We start from the raw sequence: 15,304 nt of genomic DNA on the forward strand, positions 1-15,304 counted from the left end.
TTCACAACTTTTTTTTTAAAAGGTCCTTTCTCACAATTTTTGTGTTTTAAAAGGTCTTTTCTGACAAATTTTCCTTAAATTAATGGCGCGGGAAAATTTTCTAAGACAAAAAAGTTAAAAATAAAAAAATAACACTAGACCCATTTTAGACCCGAGACCCATTAGACCTATTGTATATGGGTATGGGTCTGAAATTTTCAGACCCAATGGATCTGGGGCGGGTCTGGGTCCGCCTAAAAAATATGGGTCTGGGTCTCACCAGACCCGACCCCGATCCGGCCCATGTCCATCCCTACTTGGAGGTAAGAGAAAGAGAGGTCAAAACTCTCACAAAAGACTCATTCTTCCTACATACTCTCTTCCCTAAAATATTCTCAAATACACATTGTTTATACACTAACTTGATCGTCGGAGGCTCCTCCTCGGGTTAAACCCCGAGGGCCCGAAGTTTATCTTGCAGAACTGTACACGATCCAGAGCCCAGACTCATAACAAGGTCGGGATTCTCACGTCACCATTGAGGTAACCATAAACACCCGAAACACCTACTATACCCAAACTACTAACATACGGATCAATAATGTGCTCTTTTAACCATGCAGAGTCGAAAAAAATAACTTCATATACTTTTAAACAAGTTGAGACTCATGCATGAAGCCAAAGATAAGCATCCCTCTGTAAAAAATCATTTTGGATTGAAAATTAAGTTAGTAAACTGAAATTGTCACTGTGACATTCGAAAGGTTGATCGAGAACAAGTCAGTAATGCATGCACATGCGTTGGCACAAAAAGCTATCAACGGAGGTATTTCGTACACCATCTTTTCACTAGAACCTGATTCGTTTTGTTTCATGTATTTAGTTTTGTACATTTAATGTATGTCAAAAAAAAAAGTGAAATTGTCACATTACCCTGTTAACAAGCAAGTAATTCATATGATTACCACCCAAACCCCGAAATTACTCTTGGTTAAAAAAATTCAAAACTATCTTATAAAATCGCGTTGTTGAAGAAAATTACCTTATATTCCGTATAATTTTTATTGGAAATAAATAGGAGTAGTATCTTATAAAATGTACTAGTATAGTACTCGTGTATGTAATTGCATGGTTTGAAAAGCTCAAATATTAAATTTGTATTATTTTGAATATCTAAACGATCTAAAAAGTTTTCAATAAAAAATCATAATTTACATATCATAAAAAATTATTAATAATAAAGTTAAAAATTTAAAATTAAGCTCTAATATTCATAAATTATGCTGAATATTGTTAGGCGCACCCGTACCCAAGGATATTTTTATGCTCAATGGTGGTTCCTACCACATTTTCTCCTCACATGTAAGGAGAAAATGTAAGAGGGTGCACCTTGCACCCGAAGGTGCACCTTGCACCCGAAGGTGCACCCTCTTACATGTAATGTGCTCTAAAATTATGCTGCCATTTAAATATAGAGATTAATAATTAATCCACGTATATTGCTATTTAGTTTTTTGGCAATGAAGTCAAACATACATCAAAAGACTCAAGTCTCATTTTCATATTGCTATTTAGTTCCTCTGTCCATTGTAGACATTTGTGAAACCAATTAGTTAAGAAATGAAAATGATTAGTTTAGCAATGAAAACAATCACTTAAGCCGGTGAACTGTACATTTGTAAAAACACCATACATTTGTAAAAACTTTCAAACAATTTCTCTAAACCATACATAAAGAAGAAGAAAAACTATACATTTGTATAAACTTTCAAACGATTTCTCTAAAACATGCAACACTTCAATACAACTCCATTTACCATATGAGTAGTGAATATAGTGCACGCGCGCACGCACAATAGCAAAGTTACAAAGGCGGCACTTGAAATGACTTTTATCATTGTGATTTTTAACCTTTATATGATATATGATTTTATGATTTAAAAAATAATAATTACCCATTTAGACTGAACTCTGTGTTATAATTATTCCGTAATACTCACGTACATGTAACACTTTCATACGGAGTATCACAAAAATGAGCTTAAAAAATTATAATTCTATATCAAATTGTTAACTCATCTTAAACCTAAATTTACTAATCATAGACTTTAATACTCCATATTTCTTTATATTAAGTACGATCACATTTTATTTTTATATGAAAAAAATATAGCTCTCAAGCTTAGTTTATTAATTAATTGGTAGTTTTCCCTATATCTTTATCAATTTAGGAAAGAAAATGAGAATATAGTATGTACGTAGACATGCTTGCAATGCTGGTGCCTTAGTTTATATTTTCTTTGTTGTTTAGGCTGTTGTTTGTTAATTTGTTGCGAACCTTTGTTTGTTCCGTTGCCTGCCTTTTGGCTTTGGTTCGTCTCTTGCAATGTTTGTATTAACTATCTCATTTTGGTTAATAATATCGATTTGCTATTTACTGGAAAAAAAAAACATATAGTATGTATGTAGCGTATTTCTTAAGTGGATGAAACTTACAAAATTAATTTTGAAAAAAAGGTAAAAGTATTAATACAACAGGAATTACATGTAGAAATAGGATAGTGTATTTCCTAAGAGGTACGGAGTATATACTACCGCCATCCTCGAAAGTTTAGCAAAATTTGGAATATGTGTCCAAAGTATGAAATTTTTTACCGTAAATTCTAACTATTATATACTCCGTACATTAAAACGTTGTCATGTAAGATTTTGTTAGATTAATCTCGATATGTATTTTTAGAATATTAACTTTTTATAATTTTTCACATACAAATGGGATATATTAGTGGCTAAATGCATTAGAATTCGTACAGATAGTAAGTATAAAGAACTTTAATGAACAAAGATAGTACAATATATAATTTCTACCAAAATAAATACGAAGTATCTTTCATTCAACATGAATATATATTTTACTATTCAAATAATTCAATTGCACTTGCACGGTTTAATTTAGTTCTATACTACCAACTAACTTTCAATTAGCTATTAATCATTTAAGTGAAAATAATAAAATAAATAAATTATTATCTATAATGATTGAATCTGGCATGTTCTCTGTAGGATTTTTCACACAATATTGAAGTTTAGTTAATATCTTATGTGAATGTAAATAAAATAATAAGAAGATATTGTTTTCATAAATAAAAAGGATAATTAATTCAATCCTTTTATTTAGGGGAAGTAAAAAGAGCAGGAAAACTTTTATTGTGAGAGCGCACATGTGTCATATTAAGTTTTAGGTTTTTAGGGGCCTCACTTTTAGTATAGTTATTATAGATGGGATAACTCCTATATTTGGCCGAAATATAAATGTTGACTTTATAACCAATTTCCATGAGATGTCACGTGAGATTCACCTAGTAATGTCAAACTCAAATTTCCGTTTCCTTTTTGATCAAAAATAGTATTTCATCCCCAATTCGCCCCACCCGACGGCTACCGTCTCAACCCTTATTGGCTCATCAAGCCATCACCAACGAGGAAACCCAAGGTCATGCTCCGCCATACATTATCTAAGCCGACCACCACAACCGCGATATGATATCGTACTCGAAATTCGCGGTCTAAACCTCATCAAAGAGTCTGATTACAAGCTTCTCCTCGACAACCGTCTCGGACTGCAAACGTTTGACGACGGATTCGTCCACCACGGCCTGCTAATTAAAATCGGCGATTTGGTTGCTGAATCGGGAGTCAGAAACGCTTAAGAAATTGTAGGTTAAAAATGGACAGTCAACGCCGGAAAACTGCTCTGACCACCGGAATTTGGGCTTTGGTTCTTAATGACAACAAAAAAAAATTGTGTCCTATCCCACAATTTTTTTTTTTAAATGTCACTTTTCACAATTTTTAGATTTTAAAATGTCATTTCTGATAAAATTTCCAAAAAAAATAGTATTTCATACGGAGTATTACAATTTAAATACTATTTTTTTACTCTATAATCAAATGGTTTTTCGCAAAAATCCAATTTAACTATATTTTAAAAGATTTAACGAACCCTTTATATTCCAAGCATTTCTTAGATTACATTTCCTTTTTAGGGCAACAGAAACTCTTTATAACTCTTCCCTCTAACCGCCAATTTGACAAATAAAACAGAAAACGAAAAAAAGGCGCACACATCAAATCACTCAAACACATACTTCTTCGTCTTCGTCTTCGTCTTCGTCTTCGTCAATTTGAATCCCTAAAATCTTTTGCGTGGATTTTCTTCAAATTTCCACCATGGCTGAAATCTTTACAGCAGCTTCTATTGGAGACCTTAAACGCATCAAAGGTAACATTATTATTATTACATTTTTGCTTTTTATTAAAACTAATACTCGTACTTTTTGTAATTAATTCATACTGGAATTGAGTTCTTGCCAACATTTTGTTTGCAGAAATCGTGAAACAGTTTATTGATCAGTTTGGAGAACAGAGGGCGAAAGAACTCTTGAGAGCAGAGGGTTTGACTGGGCGTACAATTCTACACATTGCTGCTTCCGGGGGTCGAACTCCAATCTGCAGATACCTAGTCGAGACTGTCAAAATTGATATTAATATCAAAGATTCAAGGGGTAAATGACTCTTTCAAGAATTACAGTACTTATTAATCTTGATCGAGTTGTAATTTGTGAAATTGTGGGTGGTTTGCATGATAATCGAATTGTGCACTTTTAGGGTTTTTAATGTTAATGTTATAGTGTTGATTTAACTTCTAAGCTTTTAATCATGTGAATCGTGTAAATGATTGGGTTAGGGGTTTTAAATTCCAATGTTAATCTCGTGTCCATCTTTCGGCGAACCATTATATTTGAACCATTGCAATTACTTGGTTGTTCTTATATTGTTTCTTTATAAGTATTTGATATCATCCATGCCTAGCATTGTAAAGATATTTTGTTTATTTTTGTTGTCTTGCTATGAATTGTGATCTTGAAACTTGAATAATACTAGTATTTTGATGTTTCTTGGGTACTATATGCATAAGAATAAGCTTTCTTGGGTTTATTTTGAGTTTATATGGGCTATTTTACAGGTTTCACCCCTCTGCATCATGCGATTTTGGGAGGGCATTTCATGACTTCTTCTTTTCTACTGGATCATGGTGCAGATCCTAATATGACATGCAATGCGGGATTAGCTCCATTGCACTATGCTGCTAAAAATGGTATCTAAAAAAGCCTCTGAGTTACGTTGTTGTATGTATGAGTCTTGTCACATTACTAGTTTAAATTACATGTCTTATGTACGTAGTTGATGCTTATGGCTAAAAAGGTTCCCTGTTCATTTGGTTTGTCATGCTATAGATGAAATAAGAATGTTCTGCCCTTTAAACTTGACTTTTACTATGGCAGGAAAAAAAGAGCAGGTGAAATTGTTATTAACAAAAGGTGCTGAAGTTGATGTGCCATCGTCTTCTAAAGGCACGCCATTGAGATTTGCCGCTGCATATAGCATGAAAGATGCTGTTAAGATTTTGCTTGAGCATAAAGCTAATGTATGTGACAACCCTTAGTTTTCTTAATTATGTATTTGACTGAGATGATATGTTTTGATTATTGTTTTTGATGTTGATGTACTTTATGTTACTCGGCCTTGGGTAGTGCTGCTGTGGTATGTCTCCTAGTGTCACACTTCCATGTTTTTGGGCCAAAGTTAAGTGTCAAGTCTCAAATTTCCATAACCAAGTTGATGTTGGGAATGAACGCGTTGCTAGATGCTTTTCCTATTAGTGATATTTATACAAATGATGATTTAATTTATAAAAGTGTATATCAAATACATAAGATGAAAAAGATCTTGTAAATTTTGTATGTACGTGATGTTACCTTCTCTGTTTGCAATGAACCTTCTTCTTTCATGGTGCAGCCAAATTATACTAATCATCCCATATTGAACCCGTTGATAGTTGCCATCCTAGAGAATTCTATTGATTGCGTAAGGCTACTGCTGAAGGTACTATTATATACCTTTGTCTCTTTAACCCTCTTTTTTTTTTTACAGAAGACACCATATTATTGCGAGGGATCTTTCAAACAGATTTACCTCTCTGTTTATGTTTCTTGAGAACAGTTACGAACCATTGTATATTTTGTGTTTGATACCTTGCCATTTCGGATGGACGTACTCCATACTTCATAAACCAATACTTAATAGTTACATGTACAAAGTACAACGCACTAATAAAGGATGTCCTGGTAATTATTTGATTTTTTTATAGCACAAATGTTACATGATTGGAGTTCATATATGTCCTCATTTCAAACTTCAATCAACTTATGATGACTTTAGGGAGTAGAGTTAGGAATGCAACTAACTCTGTATCATAAAAGCATCTCATATCTTTAATTAGGATGGCAGAAATATTAACCTGTGATTATTCAGTTATTAGAAGCTGACTATTCTGTTATACTTGGTGCAGCATGGTGCTGACCCGAATCTTGGTTTTCTTGGAGAAAAACCTTTGATTGTTTCTGTAAATGAAGGCCATATAGATATTATGAAATGCTTGCTTAGAGCTGGAGCTGATCCTAATGTTACTAATTTTGTGAGTGAAAGACAACATTCACACGCTTTTAAGAGTTGTGGCGTTGAGCTCAGAAGATTAACTTGCTTTCATTCTGAGTGTATATGATTAACTTGTTACTGTGTCTTCTATTTCAGTGTGATCTTACACCAATTGAAATTGCGGCTGTGGAAGGTAATCTTGCAATTGTAAACGCCCTCTTTGATGTTACTGCTCGTATTCCTCATATTCCGACTTGGAGCATTCTTGGAATACACGAGTATGTCAACTCTAACGGAGCAAAAGATCAGGTTATTTTCCTAGTTCATTATGCAACTTCCTACATCTGTTAGCTATTACATGAGCTTAATGGACCTCTGTAGCTCCATCTGGGTAGATCCTTTCCCCTTCTATTAGGTCCTGCTTACTTAGAACATCTTTCTAGATGAATCATTTTCATGCTCATCCATGAACTCAGATATTTGTTTTCCATAATATCATAAGAACTCCTTATCATTCCTGGGAACACCACCTCATTTTTTGTAATTATAAATTTCCTTTCATCTTCTAGTGTGACTTTGAGCGAAGTGAACTCGGTTATTGTAGCTCATATTTGATTGGTGGTGAAGTATGGGGTTGTAAGAATGTTGACAACAATTTCACTGAAAGCTTTCCCTAGCATCTGGGCATGTATCATGACTGAGCTATTTTAGTTAAAGGTGCAATCTGATATGAATTGTTTTAAAATGCACATTGAAGGTTGGCAATCTGGAAAAAGTCAGTCAAGGAGTTAGTTATGTGGAGTTTATGTTGTAATTATAAAAAATTTGATGGTTTATTTTTACCACATTTCATAACTTGCAGCGGAAACTCAAATCTGAAATTAAATTCTTAGAAGCAAAAGCAAATGGAGCACAAGCCATCAGAACAGATGATTACATGACTGCAGTTTGCTGGTTTACAGAGGTAAAAAATTAAACTGAACTATAACTTGGCCTTCAATTATGCTGCAATCTTTTGATGCTGAGTACATATCAGCTGAGGATCAGTCCAACTAGGTTACATCTCCTCTGCATCTTCTAAGTTTGTCAATTCGAATGACACCTCCACATCAGCCTTCCACTGAAAAAGTAAAACTACATAGTTGTTAGAAAGATTTCTAAAAAGATGGTGATTTGCAATATGACTAACCTGAGCTGCTGTGATGCCACCAACCTCAAAAACGATCCATGCATTGCTACTTTACCTTTGCAAAGACTTTCAATCTCTTGGATAGGCCACTGCATTAATTGGTTCCCACTAGTACTAAGCCATACTTCTCGAGGTAAAGACTGCAAATTAAGAATACAAAGCGAAAACTTCGAGTTAAACCGAGAACCAGTAGTAGTATACCTGAAGCCCTGACCATCCCTTTTTCTTGTCATTTGCTCCACCATTAGCCTCCAATACCCACGCCCATAATATTCGTCTTTTTTTCTCACCATCAAAAAATGTCTTTGAAGCATAAAACTTACTTCCATAATCATATCTCCAATCAGTATTATCTTCCATAAAGTCAGTTATGTCTACTTCGAATTCATACGTTTCAGCCTTATAAAAGCCTAGTACATAGTGATCATGATCAAGAAAGCTCGCCTTGAGAACGAACTTTGTATCTTCCCTCTTAAGATAGTTCTCAACTCCATCTTCACTATCAATGCTCACAGGATAGAAATCAGGACACTCCCACATTCCAGTTCTTGCTGAAGAGTGAAGAGTGTTCTTACTCCTAGTCCACTTAACAAAATCTTTACTGTGGTACAGAAACGTCATTCCTCTGCCATCTATCTTTCCACCAATAAGAACTTGCCACGTGCCATCAGGCGCTTGCCAAGCAGTTGTTGGATCTCTTAAGTTGCTAGGATCAATATCACCATCTGTTGCAGCAATTACAGGATCAATTTCAGGTAAGGATCAGAGGAGTCCTTGGGGAATGCTAGATTCTGTGACTGGAAATTTTGATCATCTGCACCAGTATAGAAAATGACAGGCTGAACTATAACTTGGCCTTCAATTATGCTGCAATCTGAGTATTGTTACTATGCTGCAATCTTTTGATGCTGCATTCTTTTGATTCTGCAATCTGAGTATTATGCTGCAATTTTTTGATGCTGCAATCTGAGTATTGTTAGTATACTGTAAACTTTTGATGCTGCAATCTGAGTATTGTTAGTATACTGTAAACTTTTGATGCTGCAATCTGAGTATTGTTGTTCTTTTCATTCTTTAACTGGATAGGGTATGAGGGTGAAGCCAACAGATGCGACATCGTTCTCCAACAGGAGCCTTTGCTGGTCGCGCTTGCACAAGCGCACTCTTGCACTCTCTGATGCAGATCTCTGTATTAGACTGAGACCAGATTGGTTTATGGGACATTACCGTGCAGGAGTAGCCTATATGATGTTCAAGGTCTATATCTATGTCTATATGATCATGTTTTCTAATCTTTACTTTTTGGAATTAGATCTGATTTTTTCCTACATTGTCTGTGATAACTTTGAATTGGTGCAGGACTATAAAAATGCAGAAGCAGCATTTAGGACTGCGTGTAAGTGTGCTCCTCTCAATCAGGACCTCAAAGATGCTTACAGGTAATTTCAAACAAGAATGAAAATTACACGTGATTTTTTAATAATTTTTATGAGCGTTATTGATCAATTGTACGTAAATATTTGGCAGTATGGCGTTGGCGTACATACAAGCACCACCCACTGATGATTTCAGCCGGCTCTCTGTTGACTGATTGTGTTCATTGCAATATGTAGTTTTGGTGACTGGAATAGAAGAAAAGTGATGTATAATTTTGTGATTAGATTAGAAAAGAACTTGGAACAACATTTTGTGTTGGTGATTGATCTAGAAAATGTATATCTTAGAATACGATACAATATGTCTAAGGAATTACAATAGTATGGCTGGAGTAGTTGTGTAGTTGTGTCACTGTGTGACAATTATCATGTTTCCCAAACAAGGATTTTGGAATTGAATTACGTCTAAACTAGGAATTAGAATTACGTCTAAACTAGGAATTACAAAATAGTATGGCTGGAGTACGTACTTGTGTAGTTGTATATTTTGTTTCCCAAACACGGATTTTGGAATTGAATTCCTTCTTTTAAGATTTAAAGTTTGGTCTGGAATTGAATTCATCCATTGAAATGAATTCCATGTGTGTTGTTATGTACATGTGTGTGAACTCGGTTTCTCTGCTTGTGTCAAAGGCCCAAAAGACTTTTATTTTGGTAACTTACCTTAATAATTTGTGGAGTGACATACTTCGTATAAGTTTTATCATTAGCTTTTGTCGCTGACTAACCTTAAGGTTTTCTTTATTATAGTTTCTAAGTTCAAAACTTCATTATTTAATCTTAAACAATTTCAGGTAACTAATCAATTGTTTTTTTCCTTTTTGGTGAAAACGAACACGTTTAATTGTGTGCTAGATGATTATAACACATTTGTATTTTTTTCCTTTTAGGCTTTGTTCTTTTCAACTTATTTTGACTTATTCCAGATAAAATAAGTTCAGATAAGTTCAGTTAAGCTAAGATAAGTACAAATCATGTAAGTTCAACAATAAGTTTTTTTTTCCAGATAAGTTTAGTCAAGTTCAGACAAGTTCAGATAAGTTCAGTTAAGTTCAGTTAATATAAATTCAGTCAAAATAAATTCAATAGAACAGAGCCTTAATATCACAAGTTTTCGGTGAATTTCTTACAACACACTTTTTTTTTACTGTTAATATCACAAACTTTCCATTGAAATTCCTATTTCAAAGTGTTACTAATTGGTGTTTACTTAATAGTGGTGTATAGAATTTGGTTCGCTAGTGAAGGTGCCCGAAATTAATACTTGTTGACAGGAATACAAGATTATGATGGGAAAACGAGATGTGCTAGCTAGTTTGTGATTGAGCAATGGTTAATAGTTACATATAAATCAAGCAAGTAACCAAGCATTAAGCCAAAACAAGGAAATAACCGTGTAAATCCAAGAGTAGGGGTGAGCAAAAATTGGTCCGGATTGGAAAAATGGACCGGTCTAGACCTATCGACCCAGACCGGATCGGACCGAAGGCAATTAGTCCGGTCTCCGGGTCGAGAAATATCAAGTTCCTAAAACCAAAAAAAAAAAAGAAAAAAAAAAGGAGAAAAAAAAGTACTGTAGAAAACTTACATGGCACTATTTCCCTCTAACCGCCAATTTGACTCCCTTTGACAAATAAAACAAACAGCAAAAAAGGCGCACAAATAAAATCACTCAGTCTTCGTCTTCCTCCTTTTATGGTTAATTGGTTATCAAATCTTTTGTTTAAATTCTTTGTTTTTTGCGTAGATTTTCTTCAAATTTCCACCATGAGTGACATCTTCACAGCAGTTTTCACTGGAGACCTTAAACTCATCAAAGGTAACATTATTATAATTATTATATTTTTGCTTTTTATTACAAATAATACTCGTAATTTTTGTAATTAATTCATACTGGAATTGAGTTCTTGCCAACTTTTTTGTTTGCAGAAATGGCAACAAAATTTAATAATAAGTTTGGAGAACAGAAGGCGAAAGAAATCTTGGGAGCAAAAGACTCGAAGGGGCGTACAATTCTACACATTGCTGCTTCCGAGGGTCGAACTCTAATCTGCAAATACCTAGTTGGTACTATCAAATTTGATGTTAATAGAACAGATTTAATGGGTAAATGATTCTTTCAAGTATTATACTTACTAATCTTGATCGAATTGTGATTTGTGGAATTGTGGGTGATTTGCGTGATAATCGAATTGTGCACTTTTAGGGTTTTTAGTGTTAATGTGTGTTGTTTTTAACTTCTAAGCCTTTAATCATGTGAATCATGTAAATTATTTGGTTAGGTTAGGTGTTATACATTGTGATTACAGATCTAATTGTGCCATTTTGGGGGGTTTTTAGTACTAATGTTTGTAGTGATCGATGTTGTTAAATTCCAATGTTAATCTCGCGTCCTCGAATTTATTGCCATCTTTCGGCTAACTAAGTGTCGAATTTATTGCAATTACTTGTTTGTTCTTATATTGTTTCTTTATTGATTATTATATGCAAAAGAATGAGCTTTTCTTGGGTTTATTTTGAGTTTATATGGTCTATTTTATAGGTTACACTCCTCTGCATCATGCGGTTGTGGAAGGGCATTTCATGACTTCTTCTTTTCTACTGGATCATGGTGCAGATCCTAATGTGACGAGCAACGCGGGATTAACTCCATTGCACTATGCTGCTAAAATAGGTCCCTAAAACTTATTGAGCTACGTTGTATGTATGAGTCTTGTCACGTTACTAGTTTAAACTTGGCTTTACTGTTGCAGGAAAAAAAGACTTGGTGAAATTGTTAATAACAAAAGGTGCTGAAGTTGATGCGCCATCATCGTCTGCTAAAGGCACGCCATTGCGATTTGCCACTGCATATAGCATGAAAGAGGCTGTTAAGATTTTGCTTGAGCATAAAGCTAATGTATGTGACAACACTTAGTTTTCTTAATTATGTATTTGACTGAGATGATATGCTTTGATTATTGTCTTTGATGTTGATGTATGTACTTTATGTTACTTGGCCTTGGGTAGTGCTGTAGTGGTATGTTGCATTCTCACACTTCCATGTTTTTGGTCTAAAGTTAAGTGTCAAGCCTCAAATTTCCATACCCAAGTTAGAGCTCAATTTGCGCGCATGTTGATTCCTTTTTGTTTGAAATGAATGCTTTGCTAGTGTCCACTTCCATCTTTTTGGTCCAAAGTTAAGTGTCAAGTAACCTTCTCTGTTTGCAATGAACCTTCTTCTTTCATGGTGCAGCCAAATTATGCTACTCATCCCGTATTGAACCCGTTGATGGTTGCCGTCCTAGAGAAATCCGTTGATTGCGTAAGGCTACTGCTGAAGGTACTATTTTATGGCTTTGTCTCTTTAACCCTCTTTTTTTTACAACACACTAGTAAAGGATGTCCTGGTATTTATTTGATTTTTTTGTAGTACAAATGTTACATGATTGAAGTTCAATGTCAGTATTATCTCAGAAGATTCATCCTTTTGATCTTTGTTACGTTCTTGTCGCTTCCTCACAAGGTTTCCAACCAATCATTAAACAACCAAAGCCAAAGTTCAACAGAGCTAGTATTATCTTCACTATTATCATCACTTGAATAGTCTTCGTCATTGAGAACACGCCCTTTTTCCAAGTATTTTCTGTATTGTTTTCCAGGATCTTCAAGTAAAGATATAATATAAGCCAAAGTATGGTTCCAACCATTAATAGGTGAAACACATCCTCCCTAAACTTCGACACAAACACATCAATACTTCCTGCTGACCCTACCTTAATCACAGCCCCATTACTAAGTAACCCAACAACAGAAACATTCTACTATCTCGGGCTAACGGGCCTAAGTGTAGGAGGTACAACATCTTTTGTAATAGACAAGGACGGCAGTGACTCGATTAGAGTCACGGGTGTATGAGCTCTTGAGAGATGAGTTTCGAAAGGGAACGAGTCATCTACCAATGGCAGATGAGGTGGCGATATTTGATACATGTTATGACCTTAGAGGGCAAGAAAGTGTGGAGGTTCCGGCAGTAGAATTTCACTTTGCTGGTGGTAAGAGTTTGGGCTTGCCGGAAAAAAATTATGTCATTCCGGTCGACACAGAAGGGACATTTTGCTTGGCATTTGCACCAACAACTGCATCAATGTCTATAATTGGGAATGTGCAACAGGAAGGGATACGTGTAGGATTCAATCTTGTTTATTCCTTAGTTACCTTTCAACCTAATCAATGCTAGTTTTTAATTACATTTAGGTGCACATGTATTATTATTATTTCAACTTCAATCATGTAACAATCAACTTATGATGACTTTTGGCATCTGTGATTAATCAGTTATTAGAAGCTATGTCTTTCATCTGCTGATTATTTTGTTATACTTGGTGCAGCATGGTGCTGACCCGAATCTTGGTTTTCATGGAGAAAGACCTTTGATTGCTGCTGTACAAGAAGGCCTTATAGAGATTATGAAATGCTTGCTTAAAGCTGGAGCTAATCCTAATGCTACTAATTTTGTGAGTGAAAGATAACATTCACACGCTTTTAAGAGTTTTGGCCTTAACCTCGTACTCCTGCTCAGAAGATTAACTTGCTTTCATTCTTATTACCGTGTCTTCTATTTCAGTGTGATCTTACACCAATTGAAATTGCGGCTGTGGAAGGTAATCTTGAAATTGTAAACATCCTCTTTGATTTTACTGCTCCTATTCCTCATATTCCGACTTGGAGCATTCCTGGAATACACGAGTATATCAACTCTCGGGAAGTAAAAAATCAGGTTCATTATGCAACCCTTTTATATTCTCAAAACCAAAAACAAAAAACTACTTATGTTAGTTCTTGGGGTTGCATTTGATGGTTTATTGTTACCACATTTCATAACTTGCAGCGCGAACTCAAAGCTGAAACAAGATTCTTAGAAGCAAATGAAAATGCAGCACAATCCGTCAGAGAAAATGATTACATGACTGCAGTTTACTGGTATACAGAGGTAAAAACAATTAAAACTGAACTATAACTTGGCCTTCAATTATGCTGCAATCTGAGTATTACATGCAATTTACTGGTATAGAGGTAGTATACTGCAATCTTTTTATGCTGCAATCTGAGTATTGTTAGTATGCTGCAATCTTTTGATGCTGCAATCTGAATATTGTTGTTCTTTTCATTCTTTAATTGGATAGGCTGTCAGGATAAAGCCAACAGATGGGATAATGTTCTCGAACAGGAGCTTTTGCTTTATCCGCTTGAACCAGGGCAATCTTGCACTCTCTGATGCAAAAATTTGTATTAGACTGAGACAAAATTGGGCTAAGGGATATTACCGGGCCGGAGCAGCCTATATGATGCTGCAGGTCTATGTCTATATGATCATGTTTTAATTTCTACTTTCTGGAATAAGTTTTGATTTTTTTTTCCGAATTGTGATAACTTTGTATTGCCGTATTGGTGCAGGACTATCAAAATGCAGTAGCAGCATTTGGGTATGCGTGTACGTATGAACCTCTCAATACGGAGCTCCGAGATGCTTACATGTAAGTTTGAAGAAAGAATGAAAAATTAAGCGTGATTTTTTTTGGGTGGGTTTTGGAATTTGGACAACTCAAAATTGCATTCTTAGTTATAAATTTGACCCGGCCTAAAAAGCCCGTTATGTTTGGCTCAAAATATCGGGTTTTGGCCAGAAATTTCCGACCCAAAGGTTGACCCGACCCGGCATAATGGGATTTTCTAAACTATTAGTTTGGCGCTGCCTGGCCTGCAATTTGATCAGGGTCTAGTATATAATTTCTATGAGCGTTATTGATCCATTGTATATAAATATTTGGCAGTGAGGCGTTGGCGGAGTTAAAAGCACCACGGAACAGATGATTTCAGCTGGCTCTTTGTTGACTGATTGTGTTCATTGCAATATGTAGTTTTGGTGACAGGAATTGAAAAGAACTTGGCACAACATTTTTATCTTGGTGATTGATGTAGAAATGTATAAGGAATTACAAATAGTATGGCGGGAGTAGTTGTGTAGTTGTATATTTTGTTTCCAAACGCGGATTTTGGAATTGAATTCCTTCTTTTAAGATTTCAAATTCGGTCTGGAATTGAAATGAATTCCATGTTTAAGCTTGTTGTTTGATTGTAGCTACTGTTTTAAATGTCTACTGCTAATTTGCTATGCATCAGTCTTCCTGTAGTACAGGACTGCAGGTGGTGTTATTGTTAA

General features: G+C 35.0%; 2 protein-coding genes across 5 annotated transcripts; both read left to right on the plus strand.

The window, feature by feature from the left end:
• The first annotated feature begins 4,012 nt into the window (after positions 1-4,012).
• LOC110781881 (uncharacterized) lies at positions 4,013-9,556 on the plus strand. Its single transcript, XM_056830173.1, has 11 exons — positions 4,013-4,261; positions 4,368-4,544; positions 5,006-5,137; positions 5,325-5,467; positions 5,839-5,925; positions 6,392-6,517; positions 6,634-6,786; positions 7,340-7,441; positions 8,753-8,923; positions 9,026-9,105; positions 9,194-9,556. The coding sequence occupies exons 1-11, from the start codon at positions 4,210-4,212 to the stop codon at positions 9,255-9,257; spliced, it is 1,287 nt and encodes a 428-aa protein (XP_056686151.1). The 5' UTR covers positions 4,013-4,209; the 3' UTR covers positions 9,258-9,556.
• Positions 9,557-10,459: 903 nt separating this feature from the next.
• LOC110781862 (uncharacterized) lies at positions 10,460-15,304 on the plus strand. Of its 4 annotated transcripts, none has more exons than XM_056828560.1 (11): positions 10,460-10,921; positions 11,032-11,208; positions 11,720-11,776; positions 11,856-12,001; positions 12,338-12,424; positions 13,473-13,598; positions 13,709-13,861; positions 13,973-14,074; positions 14,268-14,438; positions 14,539-14,618; positions 14,916-15,304. In XM_056828560.1, exons 1-11 carry the CDS (start codon positions 10,798-10,800, stop codon positions 14,953-14,955), a joined length of 1,263 nt encoding a protein of 420 aa, XP_056684538.1. In that variant the 5' UTR covers positions 10,460-10,797; the 3' UTR covers positions 14,956-15,304. The 4 variants fall into 4 exon arrangements, with proteins under 4 accessions (XP_056684538.1, XP_056684537.1, XP_056684539.1 ...); XM_056828559.1 differs by having other exon boundaries at positions 11,032-11,139; positions 11,645-11,776; XM_056828561.1 differs by having other exon boundaries at positions 11,032-11,139.

The sequence above is a fragment of the Spinacia oleracea genome, chromosome 5, assembly GCF_020520425.1.
Source record: "Spinacia oleracea cultivar Varoflay chromosome 5, BTI_SOV_V1, whole genome shotgun sequence".
NCBI lineage: Eukaryota > Viridiplantae > Streptophyta > Magnoliopsida > Caryophyllales > Amaranthaceae > Spinacia > Spinacia oleracea.

What these genes read in the sequence shown, in the direction of transcription:
- LOC110781862 (XM_056828558.1), top strand. Translation starts at nt 10,798, where the DNA reads ATGGTTAATTGGTTATCAAATCTTTTGTTTAAATTCTTTGTTTTTTGC. An exon ending in TAATAGAACAGATTTAATGG is followed by an intron (nt 11,209 to 11,644) that starts GTAAATGATTCT and finishes TCTATTTTATAG; the next exon opens with GTTACACTCCTCTGCATCAT. An exon ending in TGCTTGAGCATAAAGCTAAT is followed by an intron (nt 12,002 to 12,337) that starts GTATGTGACAAC and finishes TTCATGGTGCAG; the next exon opens with CCAAATTATGCTACTCATCC.
- LOC110781881 (XM_056830173.1), top strand. Translation starts at nt 4,210, where the DNA reads ATGGCTGAAATCTTTACAGCAGCTTCTATTGGAGACCTTAAACGCATC. An exon ending in GCGTAAGGCTACTGCTGAAG is followed by an intron (nt 5,926 to 6,391) that starts GTACTATTATAT and finishes TACTTGGTGCAG; the next exon opens with CATGGTGCTGACCCGAATCT. An exon ending in TAGCCTATATGATGTTCAAG is followed by an intron (nt 8,924 to 9,025) that starts GTCTATATCTAT and finishes GAATTGGTGCAG; the next exon opens with GACTATAAAAATGCAGAAGC.